The sequence below is a fragment of the Rhopalosiphum padi genome, chromosome 4 (assembly GCF_020882245.1).
Source record: "Rhopalosiphum padi isolate XX-2018 chromosome 4, ASM2088224v1, whole genome shotgun sequence".
NCBI lineage: Eukaryota > Metazoa > Arthropoda > Insecta > Hemiptera > Aphididae > Rhopalosiphum > Rhopalosiphum padi.
Genome location: NC_083600.1, coordinates 18,703,478 through 18,724,486, shown reverse-complemented (window position 1 = coordinate 18,724,486; position 21,009 = coordinate 18,703,478). Strand labels below are relative to the sequence as shown.

General features: G+C 28.5%; 3 protein-coding genes across 4 annotated transcripts; 2 read left to right on the top strand and 1 right to left on the bottom strand.

Annotated features, from left to right (window-relative positions):
* Positions 1–1,592: 1,592 nt before the first annotated feature.
* On the top strand, positions 1,593–2,503 carry LOC132930231 (uncharacterized). The gene has a single exon (XM_060995979.1). It carries the CDS (start codon positions 2,051–2,053, stop codon positions 2,273–2,275), a length of 225 nt encoding a protein of 74 aa, XP_060851962.1. The 5' UTR covers positions 1,593–2,050; the 3' UTR covers positions 2,276–2,503.
* Positions 2,504–5,485: 2,982 nt separating this feature from the next.
* LOC132930230 (large ribosomal subunit protein mL43) lies at positions 5,486–6,365 on the top strand. Its single transcript, XM_060995978.1, has one exon. It carries the CDS (start codon positions 5,635–5,637, stop codon positions 6,217–6,219), a length of 585 nt encoding a protein of 194 aa, XP_060851961.1. The 5' UTR covers positions 5,486–5,634; the 3' UTR covers positions 6,220–6,365.
* Positions 6,366–11,288: 4,923 nt separating this feature from the next.
* Positions 11,289–13,678, bottom strand: LOC132930722 (cuticle protein 7-like). Of its 2 annotated transcripts, none has more exons than XM_060996747.1 (2): positions 13,489–13,678; positions 11,289–12,172 (listed from the first exon to the last, which is right to left on the bottom strand). In XM_060996747.1, exons 1-2 carry the CDS (start codon positions 13,501–13,503, stop codon positions 11,474–11,476), a joined length of 714 nt encoding a protein of 237 aa, XP_060852730.1. In that variant the 5' UTR covers positions 13,504–13,678; the 3' UTR covers positions 11,289–11,473. The 2 variants fall into 2 exon arrangements, with proteins under 2 accessions (XP_060852730.1, XP_060852731.1); XM_060996748.1 differs by having other exon boundaries at positions 11,289–12,169.
* Positions 13,679–21,009: the final 7,331 nt, after the last annotated feature.

The window sequence follows — 21,009 nt, the reverse complement described above, 5'->3', positions numbered from 1 at the left end:
AAGTAGTTAGTTAAAAAAATTTGTCTTGAAATAAAATATTTAGGTAGGTACCACTTACTTTTATATACAATTTTTTGTAAGAAATAACTCAAAATAATTTATTTTTCAGAAACATTTAATTATAATAATATTGGTAAAAAATAAGAATACATTAAGCATATAGGTAATTAACTTATTGAACAAATTGGTTTTAATTTGGTAAACTAAGTATATAAAAATAATATTATATAATAGTTTACATTACTTGAATTCAGATACAAATTTAAAAACACTTTTGAAACGTCAATTTCTTATAATAAAATTCAAGTACCTAGTATGTAATACCAATATTCAGTTCCATAGTACCACAGAACAATATAGAAGCGACACTCAACCAGCTGATCGGACTGTATCCCTGCGGTATGAAGTATAGAGTATGGACTGATAGTACAAATACTACAAATTCATTTTCATCATGTTTTTTTGGATCTGATAGATCTGGACTTGATCCTTAAAGTTGTTTAAATGTAGCCGGGCAATTGATTTTTTTATTTTAGAAAAACATAATGATATTAATTTCTAAATTTAAAAGATTAATTTTCAGATACTCATACTTTAAGAATTGTTAGAACGTGGTGAATTTTATCACCCATTTACCTACTTAAGTTTATTATTATTCCTAGATTTATTTATGATTATTTTTATAACTTATTAATTAATCTATCACCCTCCATTATTTGTGACCAACTCACCTAGAATTATAATTTAAATTTTTTGGCTAAACAAAAATTAATTATTAAAATTGTAGGTATTATTCACAACTTACTTTGGATTCTTGCAATAGTGCAATACCATATCAAACCATTCAAACTACTCACAAGAACTATAGATTATGGTAATTACTAATTAGACCAAACCAATTAACAGCTTAATATGGATATATGCAAATATTTATTTTTGCACTACTTTAGTAGGTAAATATTATAATAAACCTAGACTTTATTTTAATTTATTTTTATAAATTTTTGACTCGTTAAACTAACTAATAATAAATCCCACTGTATAGTTATAATAATGAAATACCTACCTATTAATATTATTTGTCACAAAATTGACCTTAGAATGTAACAAAATATTAAGTATTTTGTTCAATATTCATCCAAATTTACATAAATAATAATAATTAATGTCAATACAATGTTTGAAAGTATTTAAAAAAAGGTAATTAATATTAATATATCGGTATTATATTATTAAGCCCATATTTCATAGGTATCAGGATTTTTTTAAGCTAAGTAATGTTAGTAAAGGTATCAGTGGTTTCTATTCCATATTATAATGAATAGATAGGTACTACAAATCAATGAAAGTATGTATTAAATGAAATTCAAATATATTTCGTATATTTCCCATTTTGTGGTACTGTGTGTGATTATTATTAGTTATTTCGTTTAGTGTTTGTAATTAAACACACTACTACACAGTCTGTTATTACTATTTTAGTCTGTCTACTCTGTATATGTTCAGCACTTCAGCGGTAGACTTCTAGACTATATTGTTTTCAGAACAATTATATTACTATCATGATTTAAACTATGTTTTCTGTACAGTATACAATTATTGCCAATCACTATTCACTAGGTGTTCTGTTTTTTGTCAAGTGCTAATGTCCCAAAGAGTAAAGAGTAAAGACCTAACTAGTAAACTGTAAAGACTATATTATAATTATCATTAATCATTATTCGAACTCGTAATCTATTATGTGGTCGTACTGTCAGACATCGGATAACACTAATCTGTACCTACACGAAGATAATAGAAACATTAGAAACAATATCGGAATCTATAATAATATTATAATAATTATTAATTATACTTATTCTTATTATATAAGTTATTAACTTAATAATTTATTTTACATAATATCTCGAACAGTCTTTAAACGGCGTATTATAATAATTACTTCTTACCAACCTGGTTTAAGTTTTATTATGTATGTTATTTTATTATGTTTAAATTGGAAATCAAATTATATTAAAATAAAAATTGATAGCGTTTAGCATAAATCAAAATGGATAGCTTTCATTTACCTTGTAACAAGATAAAAGATGAATATCAAAAATGTTTCAGTTCTTGGTTCACTGAATGTTATATGAAAGGCGATTATGATGACAAAAGGTGTGCCAAAAAATTTGATGAGTATCAAAAGTGCCTTCGAGAAGGTATGCAAATACACACCTTGGATATTGAAGATGTATTAAAACCTTACTTGGGAACAGAGCGCATGAAGAAGTAGTTATAATAAATCTTTTTTATATTATCTTACTAGTTAAAAATTAAATTTAGTAAGTACCTTTTTGTTAGTAGCTTAGAATAGGTAATTTAATGTCTTTTAACTGTTCCTTAACAAGTTTTGTTAACTTGTAGCTGTTGAGTAATTATATTATTAGAGTATAAGTTTTATATTTATCCAACTGTTTTCAATTTATTTTTTACAATTAATAGATAAATTTGGAACAATTAACGTTGTTATTTAATTTATATTCTTTGTACTTACCCGTACTATAATACAACAAAATATATTATTAGGAGTGGCAAAAGTGTTGTAATTAAGTATGTTTTAATACCATTTGATGTTATTTTTTAACTAGTTAATTATATCATCAACTGCATATTTTAACTTAGTTATTTAAGTAAATAATCTATTTGATAATTTTTTATTTTAAAAATATACAATTTATGTGTGTTTTTGCAACATTCAAAACAACAAAAATTTTGGTTTTATTACTGCATTATGTTGTATCACATAAAATCCACTGTAACATTATACCGTGTTTAATGTTCATAATTCTTTTATAGAAGATACTAATGACTTCTAGTTATAACGTTTAAGAGGTTAATAAGAGGAGTCACTTAGTACTTACACAATGTTGTACATTTTAAAACAAACTTCTGTTATTAGCTTTAATATAGAGTGAATGATAAAAAAAAAAAATGAGTGATTATACAACTTGACGTTAAGAATATTTACTATGACACCTCATAGCCATACATAGGTATATACTAATTTTAATGTGAGTTACAAGTAGATAAAATTATAATTTTAAATTGTTTAGAACTTGCTTCATTGATCTAGGTCAGAAAGAGATGAAACAAAATAATGCACTGATAACTTCTTAAAGAATCAATACTACTGAAACTAGTGCTTATAGAGAAAAGGTATGATTTTAAATTATAAATCAAATTACATATTTTTATATGATTTTATTCTAATTGAATTAAAGAATACAATTAAAACTTGGTTTTGCTCATGTGCCAATACACATTATCTATAGTAAATTGTTTACTTGTAAGATCCTTGAAGGGTTAATGTAAGTTTAACTTTTATTAAGTCTGATGCTAGTACAAAAATGCTAGTCACTATATCATACCTACTTAATACAGTAAACTGTAACATAAGTGAATTGATGTTTGATAATTTAATCGATCAATTACCTACCTACCTACCTACCAAATTAAGGAGGGACTATTGCCTCCCCTGTTCCACTAATTTGCGCCTTTGAAAAAAATATAATCTAGATGACCGACCACGATTAGTTGAAGATTTGGTAGTCTTTTTTTTTAATCTATTGAACCATGTTTGGAATACCAGAAACAGTTGTTGTGAATTTACCTATTTTTAAACTTTTAGGTAAGAACATTATCTGTGTTCTCTCAGTGGGTTTTTACAAAATTTTAATTTTTAAGTGAGTTACGCGTATGAAAAATATAAATATTTGAAAATGCTCACAATTGTAATTTAGTCAACACTTTGTCTATAATTAATTTTTAAACATTTAAACACATTGTAGTATTTAATATTCATAAATATTTATGTATTTTTTTAGTTTAATTAATTGTCTCAACAATTTTTATAACATAACATTTAAAATTATATTGCCCTACTTTCTCAAGCATTTGTAAATATCCACCCCCATGGTAGAAAAATTGGACAATTTTGCATAATTAATTTGTTAACAACCATTTCTTTCAATTAGTATAGTCATTATAGTGAGCCAAATACTTATAAATTACACTATGATGTTTGATTGTTTATTGCTTCTTGTTTCCATTCTAATGTTGCTGTTGATTTGTTGTGCCGTAAATTTCTCGCTACTGAGTCGTTGAAGTAGATGTTCAGAAGTTGTCTTCTTCAACCATGATGAATTGCCTCTGTAAACTACGTGAAGTTGAATTATTTTCAAAAATAAATTCAAAAATATTTTCAAGAATTTAATTAAACAAAAAAATTAAGATTAAGGAATTTTGCTTGAAAAAATTTTAAATTTCATTACTGACTGTACCAAATCAGTGACTGTTGAATAGTGTTTTGAAGTAGTGGTGAAATAAAAAATTATTAATTAGAAAAAATGTCCAAATGATAAGTTTCTGGTATAGGCTAGCATGAATGCGCTGCTCTAGCTCTGGTAAATCACGTCTAGTTCACGTTCTTCGTCCTGACCTCAACATGCTTGTGTTATTAATTTATAAAAACGTGTTGAAACTCTGTACAATATGTGTAATATAAATCATTTGATTTATATTTATACATAATACATATCATAGGTTTCATATAACATTATTAGGACTCGGATTTTAAAGCATAATAAATAACAAAAAAAGCACAAAATTATTTTAAAAAAGCAAAAATGAAGCATATTTATTCTTTAAAAAAGCAAAAAAAAGCATGACTAAAAATTAACATGAATTAGTTATAATTTATAAAACTGAATAAAAAAAAATTGAAAAATTAATTTAAATTAAAAAAAAAATTAATACCATGTATTTGGCAAGATTTTCAGAAGTGAAACTGACTCTATTATCTGAAAGGATGTTTTCGCCACACAGTATAGTATTAATGTTTATTTTTATAGCATAACAGTAAACAGACATATAAAAATTCCAGTTAGAATAACTGAAAAAAGCAAAAAAAGTCAAAATAAATTTTGTTTATTTGGAAACAGATTGATGTGAAACGAATTTATGTATAATAATTAGATTTCTATCTTAAATATATAAAAAGAAGCATTTCCTTTAAAATCCGAGCCCTAATTATTATGATTCCATGCATGAACTAGATGCACTGATGTCTGATACTGAACATCATCAATACATTTATAATATTAATAATTTTATTAAAATTATTACAGTTTAAGAAACTGTCTTAGAATTTATAAGGTAGTTTTTTATTATTATCACAATCAAATAAACAAATATTGTTTGACATAAATTCTTTGAAGATTTAAATATTTAAAATTCAATGATTGATTTTAGGTTTTGGCGGAATTTTGCCAAAACGAGTATAAAATATAAAGTTCATAAAATCATAACCTCAATTAAGTTTAACCTGTAGCGCTCGTGAGTAACAATTGAACTAAATCTGCCTCAGCAAGCGGACCTTATCTTCTTAGTCCATGGTTCATGATATTATCACAGAATAACTATATTATCATTATTATCTATCTCGCAAATATAAAAGATAAGCCCACGAGTTTTAGTCTTCAGCAATACTCGATATTCTCATTTCTCAATGAATTGTTCAAATTCCAATCTTAATGTCTATAGTTTTTAAATTAACAGTTAATAATAAATCTTTGGAATAATCATCGTTAAACTATGTCGAGCAGTCGTTTTACACCAAGAGGATTTCCCAGAGTTCCGCTTCAAAATGGTATTGGACGTTATATATGTCAATTGAAAAGAGTCACATTAAGATTTTGTAAAAGCAGTGGATCTAGTCGCGGAATTCGTGATTTCATTGAAACAGATCTAATAAGTTTTGCACAAGACCACCCAGGTACAGCAGTGTACTTGAAGCCTCGTCGTCACAAGTCCCCTTCATTTGTCGCCGAATATTTGAATGGTGAACGTGAAGTAATCAGCTGTCACAATTTTACTGCACAAGAAATGATCAAGTGGTTAAATTTATATGGCACTCGATCTGGTATACCACTTATGAGGTACGTCAAAATGTGGCATACAGAATGCCCTTCTATTCAAGGTGTCTGGAGTCCGTTTACAAATAAGGATCCAGCATTAAACATTACACAATTTCCATCTGAGATGTTATCAAAGCCTGTATGGGAAGAAAAGTCAGCCACAGAAGAGTTATTAGAAATGATAAATAAACAAAAAATCAGTGACGAAAATAATGATGAAAATAATGATGATACACAGAAGGTTCAAGCAGCTAATATGTAAATTAGAAATTTTCAAAAAATTGTTAGTTACACGATTTAATAAAATATTATTTTTAATTTTATATAATTTTATCAAATAAGTATATTTTTAATAATTCATACTTGTATTAGTTAAATTAAATCAATAAAATAGGTATATAATTAGTATTTAGTTTGACATTTTCGTTTCATTTGATAAAACATTAACTATGACCAGTGGTGGAATGGTATTAAAATGTTTACTAGTATATAATAGTTTTTTGCTTATAATTTTTGATATAGGCAAGTACATAATTTTTAATTTGAGTAATTTAAATTACTGTGAATTTTTACTTTATATATGACCCTCCCAAAGTACCTACTAGTCCATTTTACTATTACTTATTAGTAACTATCTTGAAAATCATTTTCATTGGCTAGGAGAAGTGCTGTGAAGATTTTCAGAACTTTAACTTCAATCATTAACTCACTACAAAGCTATAAAGCTGAAAAACATAAAAAAAACTCCTAATAAATGTGTTTTAATTTTTTTTTAAGTTCTGTAGTAAATTAACTATAAAATATAAAGTTCTGAAAATCTTCACTTCACTTCTTCTAGCCAATGTGAATCTAACAAGACCCCAAACAACAAAATCCACTCTTCTGTTTCAGAGATCTATCTCACTAAATAAAAATGAAAATAAAATACTTTATAAGTACCTACGTCCTACATACATATTGCATACGATTAATACATTTCTAAAAATTGAAAATCAAGAAAATTTATATGCCGATCTCTGACTTGGCAAGCGTTTTTTTTCTGATTTTTCTACAAATTATTGTATCTACTTAGTTATATTCGTTACATTGACAACAGAAACTTGAAATAATTAATATTAATAAAATTACATAAATTTTAACCACTCATTGTAGAAATTGACTAGGTACCATTATTTTTTCACAATTATGCAAACATTACAGAATTGGTTATAGAATAAATTAATTCATTATTAAAAAAAAAGTGGTGGTGAGCATTGTTCGTGAATCACCCAGAATGACTGTGGAAAAAAAATGGTTTTTTTTTATAGAAGTGCTTTGAAATTTAATACAAAGCTCCTCATAAGTTGTTATAACTTCTCAATTAAAAAATATCAAAAAATCTAATCACATATTTTTTTTTATAAGCATTTAATAGATATATATTATAATAGTAATTAAATAATAATAATCTAATAAATACAATATTTTTGGAAAAAAATTATATACACCTATAACGTATACTAAAAATATATTAGTGTACTTATACTTGGTGATATTATAATAAGCTGACAGATTATTGCGTTCAGAATCGTTTTTCGTATACATACAATAATATATGATTGTATTCAAATTTAACACACCCATTAAAGTGACCTTAATTACATCATCAAAGCGGTACACACTTGCCTACTTTTTATTTTTTTGTTTTTTTTTCAATGTCAATTTTGGTTGGTTGTTTGCCATGTATTTTTATATTGCAAGCTGCGCACCGATCACCGACATCACTATACATAGTCGGATTTATGCAGTAAACAGCTAGTAGACCTAATAAACGGATCATGGTTATTACATATTCGTGGGTGTACTACACATATTACTGGTAGGTACCTATATATTGTATATTATATTATTCATTTTGCTGCTATATCATAACCATTAACCGCACAGCTACTAGCTAGTATACCTAAGCATAATATGGTCGCGTACAGGTCTTCTCAGAGTTCACGGGAACCAGGTCTCGTAGGTATTTGTTCCTTGTGTTTACCCGCAAATAACTGCTCTGCTGCACTATTATAATAATAATGTAATAATATTATGCTTGTCGTGTGTCTTGAAATCGATTATCCGCGAGGATACTGCACGCACGTACGGCCCGGAGGCTGTCGTTGCGACGGAACGCGTGATCTGTTTGTCGGGGTGTATAACGGATGATATAAGAATAATAATAATACATAATCTACTATCTGCAGCAAGGACAACACTACAACAGTCAACTCTACACGAATTGCTTTACAAGTATTCGGAGTGATCCATTATTATTATTTATTAACTTGTAACACCAGTGCTGAGTAAAAACAAAAAAAATATTTATATTATCTAGATAAATATTAGATTACTATAGCTAAATAAATATTTATGAAGATAGCATATTCAATTTTTATCTAGATATTTATATAGATTTCCATAGTTTTATTTAAATCTTGGATACCAATTAGATACTAATTTATTAATTTATCTAGATAAGGTGTAGGTATTTAATTTGTATCTAGATGATTTATCTAGAAATCACTCAACACTGTATAACACTAATTATTTCAGATTACGTTAACGTTGTAGAAATATCTTACATAATTTTAATATAAAATAAAAATAACAAAATTATTAGGAAAAGTTTCTAACTAAAAAATAAAAAAAAATTTTATATTAGGCACAAAAGAATCAAACTTCACTTTCGAGACATTTTGCCTTATTGTTTATAGATTTTCCGATGGAATTTCTGAAAAAACCATAAAAAGTAGAAAAACTGGAAAAAAAGCACTTTCAAATTTCATAATTGAACGTGTTGTAACATGATATACACTTCCATAGCACTGCTGCATTTTAAGTCAATCCATAAAAATAAGCAAATGCTTTAAGTCCCAAGCCTTGATTATTATAAATTATCATATATTATTTTAACATGGTACATCTCTACACAAATTATCAGCCGAGATATACAGCATTGCAAGCCTATATTATATTAAATATACTATATTTTACATATATCTTAATATTACGTCATACGCGGAAGATTTGAACACATACTGTTTTATATATTGTCTACCTATATATTATTTATTTTCACAGTGCGCGGCGGCGTACATGGTACGCGCGTGTATACCAATATTACCAGTTATGGTATAATACTATATTATTATAGTCTATAAACTCCATAAAAATCGATTAAAATATTGTTTTGTGCAGAAAATGCGCGGAAACGAAATTCGTAATATGAAATTTTAAAAGTCTTGAACGTGTAGCAAAGCACGACTGCGTGACTATGACTAATATACCTAATAAACACAGCCGTTTACTGATTTTAGTGTACTTTTAATGTGGATACAATAATAATATACAATGAAAGTTTTAAGGTTTACCTACTTATATGTTTCTACTTTTCTAGCCGTCATTCATATTTCATAATGTACTATCACATTAACTATACTAATTAATAATTATGTTGCCGCGTAAACGTATGGTAAAAATCAAAAATAATATAAGTTTCTAATATAATATAAATTATTCTAATATTAATTGATGTATAATACTTTAATGGTTACATTGTATTTTAGACGATTTAATGTGTTATCATCGCTATCAGCAGTCCAGTAACATCAATCACAAATAACAACTCCAATTTTTAGATTAACAAATCAAACTGTCAATATCATCAGTGGTGTCCCTAGGAATTTTAAACGGTAGGGAATTTGATCTTATAAGCAATCATAAATAGGTACATCAGTAAATATTTGTGTTATAAAATAAGTAAAATAAAATTGTTAATATAGTTTATAACCTGCAATTGGAATAAAATATAAGTTATAACACTAATACCTTTATAAGCATATTTTATTCCGTGTTTAATGCTTATATAAGTTATAACTGTTAACTGTATAATATGTAGATGGATATATTTTATACATGAGTTTGTGCTGTATATACTCATTATACTCGTATGAATATTACTTTACTATAATGTGTATACGCTTTTTTTGCAGACTGTCGTTGTCTAAACGGTGGCGACTATGTCCTATGTCAGAGATGAATGTTCACTGTAGATGCTCCGTGAAGACGTTCCGTAGAAAATATATTGGTACACTTTGGAATAGCTACTGCAGATAAGTGATTTAACACAAGTTTACTGATGGAGATACCAAATTTGATAAAATTTTTGTACGTGCTTTGTATATATTAAACGCATATAGTAGGCAGTAGCACAAAACATAATAATATTATTATAGAAGTGATGGCACACATTATATTCGTAAAACAAAAAAATTTCGAAAATATTAATATTTCTAGGATAGGGGTGAAAATATGTATTGTTCCGTTTTGTATTTGTTGCTCCATGGGGTTTTAATTTTGAGAAAAGGAGTGTTACAAGTTAACAACTTACAAATTTCAAAACTAGTCTTAGATTTTCACGGAAATGGTTTCGTTTTTATTAGCAATAAAAAAAAATTTCGAAAAAAGTTTATTTTAACTGTCGACTCTCGACTGAGGCTGGCGAAAGAAATTAAACCGTGTCCAGGGAGACTTGTTGCTTGCCATTTCTTTGTACTTTTCACTTTACGTCATTTTACCGAGGAAGGATTGTGATTGTCGTACGAAATTTCAAAATAAAAAGCTCCTTGTTACGGGAATGTAGCTGTGCAGTGTGCATCATTATTATATTCGCGCAAAAAAAATGTTATCAAAAATCTTAATTTTCTCTTATAGAGCTGGAAATACGTACCTATTTTTGGGTTTTACTTGAGTTTTTTTTTTGAGTGATTTTGATTTTAAGGCGAAAGGAGTGTTCTACCAATTCAAAACTAGATTAGTATTTTCACGTGAATGGTGTTCTTTTTATACACATAAAAAAACAATTTTACAAAACTTATCGTTGTTGATACCTGGTGCTAGCCGATCTTGCCTTGTGTGATTTTGATTTTGCTCGGCACAGGAGCGTCTTGTGAATTTCAAAAGTATAGGTTTGAATGTACACGGAAATGGCGTAAATCATATTCGGAAAAGAAAATGTCAAAAATCTTATTTTTTATTTGAATAGAGTTGGAAATACATATTATTATTGCTCGCTTTGGGTAATTTTGATTTTGCCAAGGAAAGAGTGTCATGCGAATTTATTAAAACAAGGCTGGCTACGTTCACGAGAATGCCTTTACGTTTACATTTATCAGTCACGTCAAAACAGGCAGATTATTGTAATAAATTATAATGTAGGTAGGCACCTACGTATAATAATCGCAATATGCCCATATAATTGTCACGAACTCCGCATGCCTACGCGGTAAGGATCGACAAGTAAAAATGTTAACGATCGATCTATATATATATTATACATTCAACATTGACATTTTTTTATAATATTAAATATAGTGATAATGAATAAATTTACAGTCATAAGCATAACATAATAATAATATATAATATTATATAGTCATTATTGATCGATATAATATAATATTAAATTATTTATTAAAATCGTAATGATTCGATCAGTACGGTCTGCGCGGGTAATAGGAAGGCGGTTGCTTGTAGGCGGATTTGTATAGCGGTGCGGCCGGGTAAGTGGTAGGCTCGACGTCGGCGTCGTCGGCGTGCTGGTAGACCGCGGCCGGGGCCGGACGGTAAGCGGCGGACGTGATGGACGGCTTGTAGGCCGGTTTGTAGGCCGGTCGGTAAGCAAGAGCGGCGGCTGGTCGGTAAGCAGGGGCGGCGACCGGTCGGTAAGCAGGAGCGGCGACCGGTCGGTAAGCAGGAGCGGCTGGGACAGCCTGTACCGGTCGGTAAACCGGACCGGCGTCCTGCGGTCGGTGAGCCGGGACAGAAGGGGCCGGGTGGCCCTCTTTGGACACGACCGCGTTGAAGCCGTTCTGCTCGTCAGCCGTATAGTCCACCACGCGCTTGGTGCCGTCCGGTTCGACGACCGTGTACTGTCCCTTGACATAGTCGCCGTCCCTCACTTCGGTCTGCGTCTTGTAGTCGCCCGTGTACGCGTCGGACACGTCGTAAGCAAAGTTGTATTTGGGCGGGGCGTCGGCGTGTTCGTCATCGGCGGCCGCGCGCCTGTAGTAGCCGCCGTGACGGTAGTAGTCCGGTGTCGCTCCGTAACCGTACGCCGACACGGGGCTGCCCGACGTCATCTGCAGCAGAACGGTGGCGATGACCACTACTACGACCAGTGACCGCAGCTGCTAAAAAGGCATATACAGTGATTAGTTAGTGATTTGATGTTTTTGTTACGGTCTCGGTTTCTTTTTTTTTTTTAAAATTACAAAATCGAGATGATGGTCATTATATACGTATGTAGGCTAGGTAGTGTATTAAACGTGGTCCGCGGCGCTTACTTCTCACCTTTTTTTAAAGTCCTACCAATAAAAATTAACATTTAAAAAACTACTATAATACAAACTAGTGATTATAGTATAACGTTAGTCATTTAGAAATTGTTTATTTTTCTAGATCAAAATGTTTTAATGTGTATGAATAATTGAAATTTTATTGAAACTGTTAAATATGTCCTACATGATTACATGATAAAACCATACATTATGTTAAGATACCTAAGTACATTATTTCTATGAGAACTCAAAAATCACGTATTTTTAGATGTGTTAAACTATTCTCATGGATAGTTTAATAATTAGCCTTGTATAATTGTTTAATAATTATTATAAATATATTTAATATTATATTATAGTGACATAGAATATACATTTTATGTGCCAATATTTGGAAGAACGATAGGTTGTGGGTATTGTAGTGTTTTAGCGGGTTTGTTGTTATTTCTTTATAAAGAAAAATCGAGTATAACAGGCAGTCATTGATAGCTATTATACTTGTTTAATGAAAACTAATTAAAAAAAAAAAAATATTATTTTTAAATAAAAAATTATATCCTTTTTACGGTTTAATAATATTAAAACGAATTATACGTTTAAACGTTTAAACGTTTTGAATGATTATAATAATATAAATAATATAATATTGTGTATGTTAGGCGTTAGCCAGTCGAAAGTTAGACGCATATATTATAATACTAATGTGATATTGAATAAACGAATAGCAACTCTTAGAGTTTCGTAGTGAGACGTGTGTTTTGATCATTAAAACGAACACCAAAATTTGATTAACGGAACTACTTTTAGAGTTAAGAATATTATACGTACAGCTTAATATTATAAACACATTTATGACAAAATATAGCGATTGTTATTATTGTGTGGTTAGCAAACTACCGCAACGTTTTATCAACAATTTTCGCATACATTCAGCGATTAAAACACTATAAGATAATATGTACCTCCTATTGTATTAAAATACAGTCAGCATATAACTAAGTCATGATAATATATCGTAAAAAACCGATTGAAATAAAAAGCGAAATAAATACGTATTATTACATATTATATATAATACGTACATGTATATATAGTATATTCAATAATTTAGAAGAAGCGAATACATTATGGTGAGGTCTGAATAGATTTTAACCGTATCATAAGCTTACCGTGTGTGATGACATTGTAGTAGATTGCGTACTTAGTATATATAGCTAACGTAGAGAACTTTTGCGAACCAATCACGTGTGAGTATCGTTTAGAAAGATAACGATATTTTGTGGGTAGCAGTTATAAAAAAAAAAAAAAATGACAATATTGTAAGCCAACGTGCGCGAGTAAAAAGACTGAAAGCGAACGGTTATCGGCGCGTATTTATATATAATATGTACGGAAGGTGTACAGGCGGTTGGCGTAAGACGAAGGAAAGGAAGAGGTAATAAAAACGAAGGACTGCACGCGAGTGTGTGGTGGGTACCTACTCGTAGCCTCGGGCCTTATCCCGGCCCCGAGAAAATATATTTACGTATGTGCGTGTATATGTGAGTGGCACTCTGCAGTGGCTATACATGAGTATGATAATAATAATTGGATTCCGTGGTATACGGTTCGCGTTGACCACGGCGGTAGCTGTTCGCGCTTTGAAACTTGAAGTCAAACGTCGCCGAGTGCGCGTGAGAACGGTCCTCGTTACTGTATAATATACTGCTAGACAATGATATAAGTATAATAATAGATCGTCGGTTTCATAAGTCGTACTACGCTGTACGTCTGAACAATGGCTGATGCACTTTTAGCTCCGTAATATGGATATATCATATTATATCTATACCTTCACAATATGTATAGGGTGAATTACCAAGCATGCTCATTCAAACTTTTGTGTTAATGTTTATTTATTTAATGATGGATTTATTGAAACCTTTGGGAATACAGACTTCTGTTATTCAACCGAAACTCCCTCTTTTAAACAGTAAATTATTTAACAACTATATTAAATGACCCACAACTATCAATATACTTGTAATAAGAAAAACAAGTATTAACGAATTGTAACATTTTCGTTTTTCGTAATATACTTACCTACTAACAGAAAACAAAATGTACACTGTACAATAAAATCCGCCTATCTCGGCAATAAGCAGTAACGATATCTTTTGTACAATTATCCGCTAAATAATTTATAGTAGAAAAGGGAGAATGTATTTTGAAAAATTGTATCTCCTCAGGATGCTTTCTTCATATTAAGTGTGATTTTCAAAATCAAAAGAATTAAGATATTTATGAATGTTTATTGAGATATTTAAAAATTTAAAAAATCAGATTACGGTGCTAATGAAGAAGACAAAAAGGGTGAGGATGCTTGGTGAATATAATAATATGTAATTTAAATAACGCAATGCACTCATTACGATAAAAACGCAGCCCTAGAGGTATATTATATATTTATATGTATCAATATATCATAAAATAGGTATACGTTTAATAGTTATGTCTTATGTGATATCTCAAGTTTACACTCGCAAAACTGTACGCTATAACTGACCACTGCCGCCGCCGAAAAACTATTTTTTATGTTATACAAGAATACAATATTGAGCAAAACTGTTTTAAAATTATATTTCATGCATCAACATTTTTCTGTGCTATTATATTACTGTCGGACTATCGTGCAAATTTCAAAACTTAGTTTGCATGTTCACTAGAATGGAGAGCTGAGCTTATCAATTAGGGCAATATTCTATTTTAGAAAACAAAATCGGTCGCTGTGCCCCTTAAATACATGTATAGTACTATGTATAGTGTATATACTGCTATATAATCATGGAAAATAAAAACAGATAGAATAAATTAACGCGAGAAGGGGGAAGAATTTACGAGAGAAAAAAATATAGGTATTTATATAAAAAAAAATTCGGAGTTGTCGTCGAAAGTTGCTGAGGTTTTACATTTTTTATAGACTTTTATTTCTACACATAATAATATACGATATACATAATATTCAAATTGACAAAATTATACTTTACCATAATAGTGAACCTATACAGGCTACAGGCTATAATCTACATAATAATATACGTATACAGGGTACAAGGTACAACATCGTGCAGTATAAACTTTATACTTTATCTATAAAGTATAAAAATAAAATCTATGTAAAAAATAGGGTAATAACTAATAACTAATAATTGTTATATACGTAAATATTTTCTGTTTTCTCATTTAAATTAGAAGAAACACGGTGTACCACACTGTATATATAAGGTTAGAATATATTCAGTATCAATTTCAGTGAACTATACAATGTATAGGCATATTTGTTATGTATATAAATATATAATATACGCAGTTTAGACACCGCTTATAAGACTCACAAGTGACAGATATAAAATTCAATCGCTTATTAGATTAAAAATCATCTGGTTTGGTTTGAACGTAACCAAATCCATTAAAAAATTCAGTTATAAGGCTCATCATCATTTCGGTTACAAGACTAAAATTTCATAAAATAAGGTAGATATTTTTGATAACATTTTAAAATAAATTAGTTTTGAAAAGTTATTTTTGTTGTAGTGGTTTAAATTCATATGTTATTTTCATATAAAATACGAGTATATGAGTAATATATCTTCGGAATATTAAAACAAAAAAAATTTATAAATTTATATCATAATTTATTTTAGTACATTTTTTGATAAATATCATAAATTGTATAGGTACATGCAAAATTAAAATATAAAATATTATCTGATTTTATTTATAATACCTAAGTAAAAATAATAATGAGAGTTTAAAATTAAGATATCATGTATTTAATTGGTAATATGTTTAATACATATTTATTTAATAATATTTAATAATATCTAACATACTAACATAGTAATATCATTTATTATAAATAGTATATAAATCAATGGTAATATACTAATATGTAAAAAAGCAAATAACAAAATAAAGTTAATAATTACAATTTTTGTTTCATTTTTCCCAATTCACCTATACGACTCACTTTGTGCTGGTCAGAAATTGAGTCGTATAAGCGGTGTCCACTGTATGTCTGTATATATATTATATGCTTGAAAGTAGGCACACAGGACTTAATAAATAAATCTCGTGACTCGTATATTATTGAATCAAATAGGAACGAAATAACTCACATGTAATGCCTTTCGCAAACTGTAGGACCGATGGAATGACTCTCGTAGTAAGATAATCAAATATCTATAAAAAAAAAAGTAATAATAATAAATAATGAGTAAAATTGTTTTCATACGTAATGTAATAAACAGTATAGCAGGTAATATAGGCTTTTGGTTTTTTTTTATAATATAGCCCGTCAAAAAATATTTTTAGAAACGAACAATATTACGTAACAAAAAACCGTAGATAATAACTACAACACACTGCAGCAACTGAAATCGTTATAATTTATCATTTTTATATAGTAGCATATTATAGTGCCTATTTGTATAGAAACATATATATTATATAGGTTAGTGTTATAATGTATTATTATTTGATAGTTACCATCGGTTATAATAACATTAACACTATTTTTTTCTAATCGTTTATCAAAAAATCTTCTTATACATACCTATAGAAATAAATATATACATTACTATATAATATCGTATATCAAGTATTATTATACGATTAAGTGTCGGAATTATATTGTGAAAGACGCAGAGAACATGTGACGGTGAAAAGTTTATAGTTTCTGTGAACGACTTAGAATTATGTAACAATCACCTGAATCACCTAGTAATATCTAAATAGAAGATCACCAAAAGTGACAAAATATACGTTGTAATATCCACACGAAATCAAGTGACGTAAATATAAAAAGTAAAAAATAGTCATAGCCTACAATATGGACGTTAACATGAGTGGAACAGATAAACAAAAACTGAAAGAAAAAACATGGAAATATAATGGGTACAGTTTTGTATACAAAGGACTTATCTTGCGAAAATCTACTTTTTCCTGTTTACGCGTATCTACGCGAAGTGCCGAAAACGTGACGACGTTACGTTTATATACGTATTAAAATAATAAAGTACCTTACGTTGTTCGGAATAAGCTATGTATGCTATATGTATAAGTTTATTCGGTATATTTTTTGTTAAGACCAAAGGTTAAATTTTTAAAGTTTTTGGATTTTTAGTTCAAATCTCAGAATAATGTGTTGGCCCACTTATATGGTATTAGATCATATTGGAATTTATGTATTTAAGGTATTAATTCAAAAGCCCTGCATAAGTTATAATTTATTTTGCCTAGAGTCTCACTAGAGGTAACGCCGTCTTTGCAGTTAAACATCGTGATATGAACCGACCGCGGAGCAGGATTTGAATCCCCGAATAATTTGTAAACTCATTTCCGACGACGGTCAGAGAGAAACCTTCAGTCTAAATATTACTGCTGCAGCTGCTATTATTGTGCAAGTCTGCAATGACGGTTATTATTACTTACTTGGGTACAATTCAGTTTGCAGCCACCAACGACATAGGTTCGTATATACACACACACACAATTATAATAATAATAATAATATAATATAGTAAATAATATTTCATAGGTAATAGTAGAAATATCAAATACCTATATATACATAATATATTATCTGTAACGAGACATAATGAGTCGCAACAGGTCGGCAACGTTTCATGAGACACGCCGCCCTGGAAATGACACGAGCAAAATATAATGTACCTAACACCTGTGCCTAAATTGCTCAACTTCGTTCAACTTGACCCCGTGACTTCTCGTGAATTATTTACATCGACCGCACAGCTCGTGATTCATTAGCGATATATTGTGGTTTTTTTCTGAAATAATTGAGCTGCTAACCGTTACCATTAAAACGTAAACACAAAATAAATTCACACATTATTATTACTCTAGTTTTTGCTTCTTTATCAAGGGGTAGGGTAAAATAAACATTTACCATTAATCATGTGTTCGTATTATATTATTATTTTTTAATTATTCCAACATTGAAAATCATATTTTACCCCTACTAAGATGTTTAGTCGTTTTTAAACATTGACGGATAACGATTGGACTGCTGATTGTTATTGATGTAACTGAAGCTTTGATTGCTTTAACTCATGTATTCTGCCCATTTATAACACGCAACTTTATTATTCTTTTTTTTTTTGGTGTGAACTCTATTTTGAATTAGTTGAATTGTTTTAGGTAATTTTGTATCGAATTGCATTCTAAATCTCTAATTGACTAAATGAGAACTAAGTAATCTAAATACATGTAATAAAACAATAATATAACAATAGTATATTAGTACATTTGATATACATAAAATACACTTATGTGAATTTTAAATGCTACCAATTAAATCTATTTGGACAATGAACATAATTTGTACAATATATCCATTTCACAAATTAAAATATCATACAATTTACACGTTGCAAACCACTAGCTGGCGAATGATAATGACCAATGAATCATTCAATAGTTAGCCAGAATATTAGATACATATATAGAATTTAGATCAGGATCGTTAGTGAATAAATACGTTAATAAGTTATGTGTACATGACATATGTGTAATTTGTATAGGTAACTTATATAACATGCAATAACGCATTACTTAACACTTGATATACCTAATATAAGTGAGTGCACGAGTTGGGTCTTATAAAAATATGTAGTATCAAGTAGACACTAGATACTACGAGTAACATTTTAATGCGATCTGTGAAAACATAGGACTATAATATACTACCTATAATATAATATTATGAATTTAGGGAATGACTTTTATGGATAATACCATCAAAATGTAATTATTTAATATAAAATATGTGCTACATAACTGTATGTATATTAATTATTAAAATATGCCTCATCGCAATAAATTAAGAATAATAAGTATAGGTTTAAACAATAAAATTCGTTTTTTAAATTTATTATTGTATGTACATATTATAAACTGTAAAGATAATAATTAAGATTTTTAAAATGATATTATATTGATAAAAATTTATAATATTTCGATGAAATGTATTATTTTTATTATTATAAATAATGTAATCGTACATCGGTACTCAAACATCGATCAGTTACCATCATAATTCATAATCATAGTAAACGATTTAAGTAAAACGATTAGTAATCGTGACTTATTATAGTTATTACTATAATAATATTATACGTTTATATAATTATATTGAATATGGCAATTATATTAAGTATACTTAATGAGTAATGACTAATGTATAAATATACAATTAACGTTATTGTTATTATATAAAGCATCTACGTCTTACACGTTTTTAGTTTGATAATGTTTTTCATTAGTTACTTTCAATACCTAAAAAGTTATAAATAGTGGTGTAACTGTGAAAAAAACTAGGGGAAGAGGGTGTAAAAATTATACCATTGTCCTTCCTCACCCGTAATTACGCCACTGATTGTAAATAATTATTCATTTTAAATCTCTGTAAAGATTAGCGAAAGACACGCGTTCGACAACTGGAGATTTGACATTTCGAATAATTTAATATCTCAAGTTCAATTTTAAGTGTCATTTTTATTATTATGTTTTATTATAAGTGTTTTCCAAATCGAATAAGTACATATAATACTATGATACTGTCTATATTTTCTTTTGGTTTAGCCTAAATAATATTTACCTATCTTATTCCCCAAACTCAATCCGATAAATACCTATCATATAGTTTCCTCGTATATAATATCGTCATATTTTTTGTACGTATAATATTTGATAATATTATTTGTTTTCAATTAGTAGGTACTTAAAATAAATATTGAAGTTATTAAATTTTTACATCTATTAAACACAAAAAAAACTCGCCTACATATTACCTAACCTAAATGTATGTATATAGTAATGCGTGAAATTATTTAAATTATTATATAATAAAATTTAGATTCTGAAAATAAAAAAATTGTAAGAGACTAAGAATTGTAAAAACTTAATATTCTATAATAATTACAAGCTTGTAATAATACTAGTATTCCTAAATATCTGGGAATCAGTTAAATATTGTAATTTTTAATAATAATACCATATTATTAAGTATGAATTATTTTTTATAGCTAATAAAATATAAATTTATGGTATCTATCGTGAGAAATTTGCAGAAGTATTTACTTGAAATTTTAGGTATCTATAAAGGCTAATAGTCATGTTGAAAAAATTCAAATTGTAATTTATAATTTTATACGGTTGTAATAAAAAGTAAATGTTCCTTAAGTATCTAAGTATATATTATATAGCCATATAGGTATAGTATTAATGATTATAAAATAGTCTATTCTATGATCAATGCTAGTATAGGTTCTCAAATTAATAAATAACCTAATAACCTCAAATTGTAATTTTAGTTTAAATGCTTCAAATGTAATAAACAAATTATAAAATAATGAATTTTTTTTTATAATTTGAAAATTGGATTTAAAATTGTAAAACAAATTACATATATTTGGTATACTATTGACGGTGAGCCAAAACTATTGGTTCTTTCCAAGATACGTAAAAAAGGTATTAGGTTATTGGAGTACTGCTATCTTTCTGACATAGTTTTTATGGATAACGCTTTCGTTAGTCTTTACTCTTTATAGTAACTAAATACATATAATATATACATACTAAAGTACTAAATATGTTCGATTGTCTGATATCGGTATAAAACAATATCGGTA

Excerpts from the sequence above, each read along its gene's own strand:
- LOC132930231 (XM_060995979.1), top strand. The coding sequence starts at position 2,051 with ATGGATAGCTTTCATTTACCTTGTAACAAGATAAAAGATGAATATCAA.
- LOC132930230 (XM_060995978.1), top strand. The coding sequence starts at position 5,635 with ATGTCGAGCAGTCGTTTTACACCAAGAGGATTTCCCAGAGTTCCGCTT.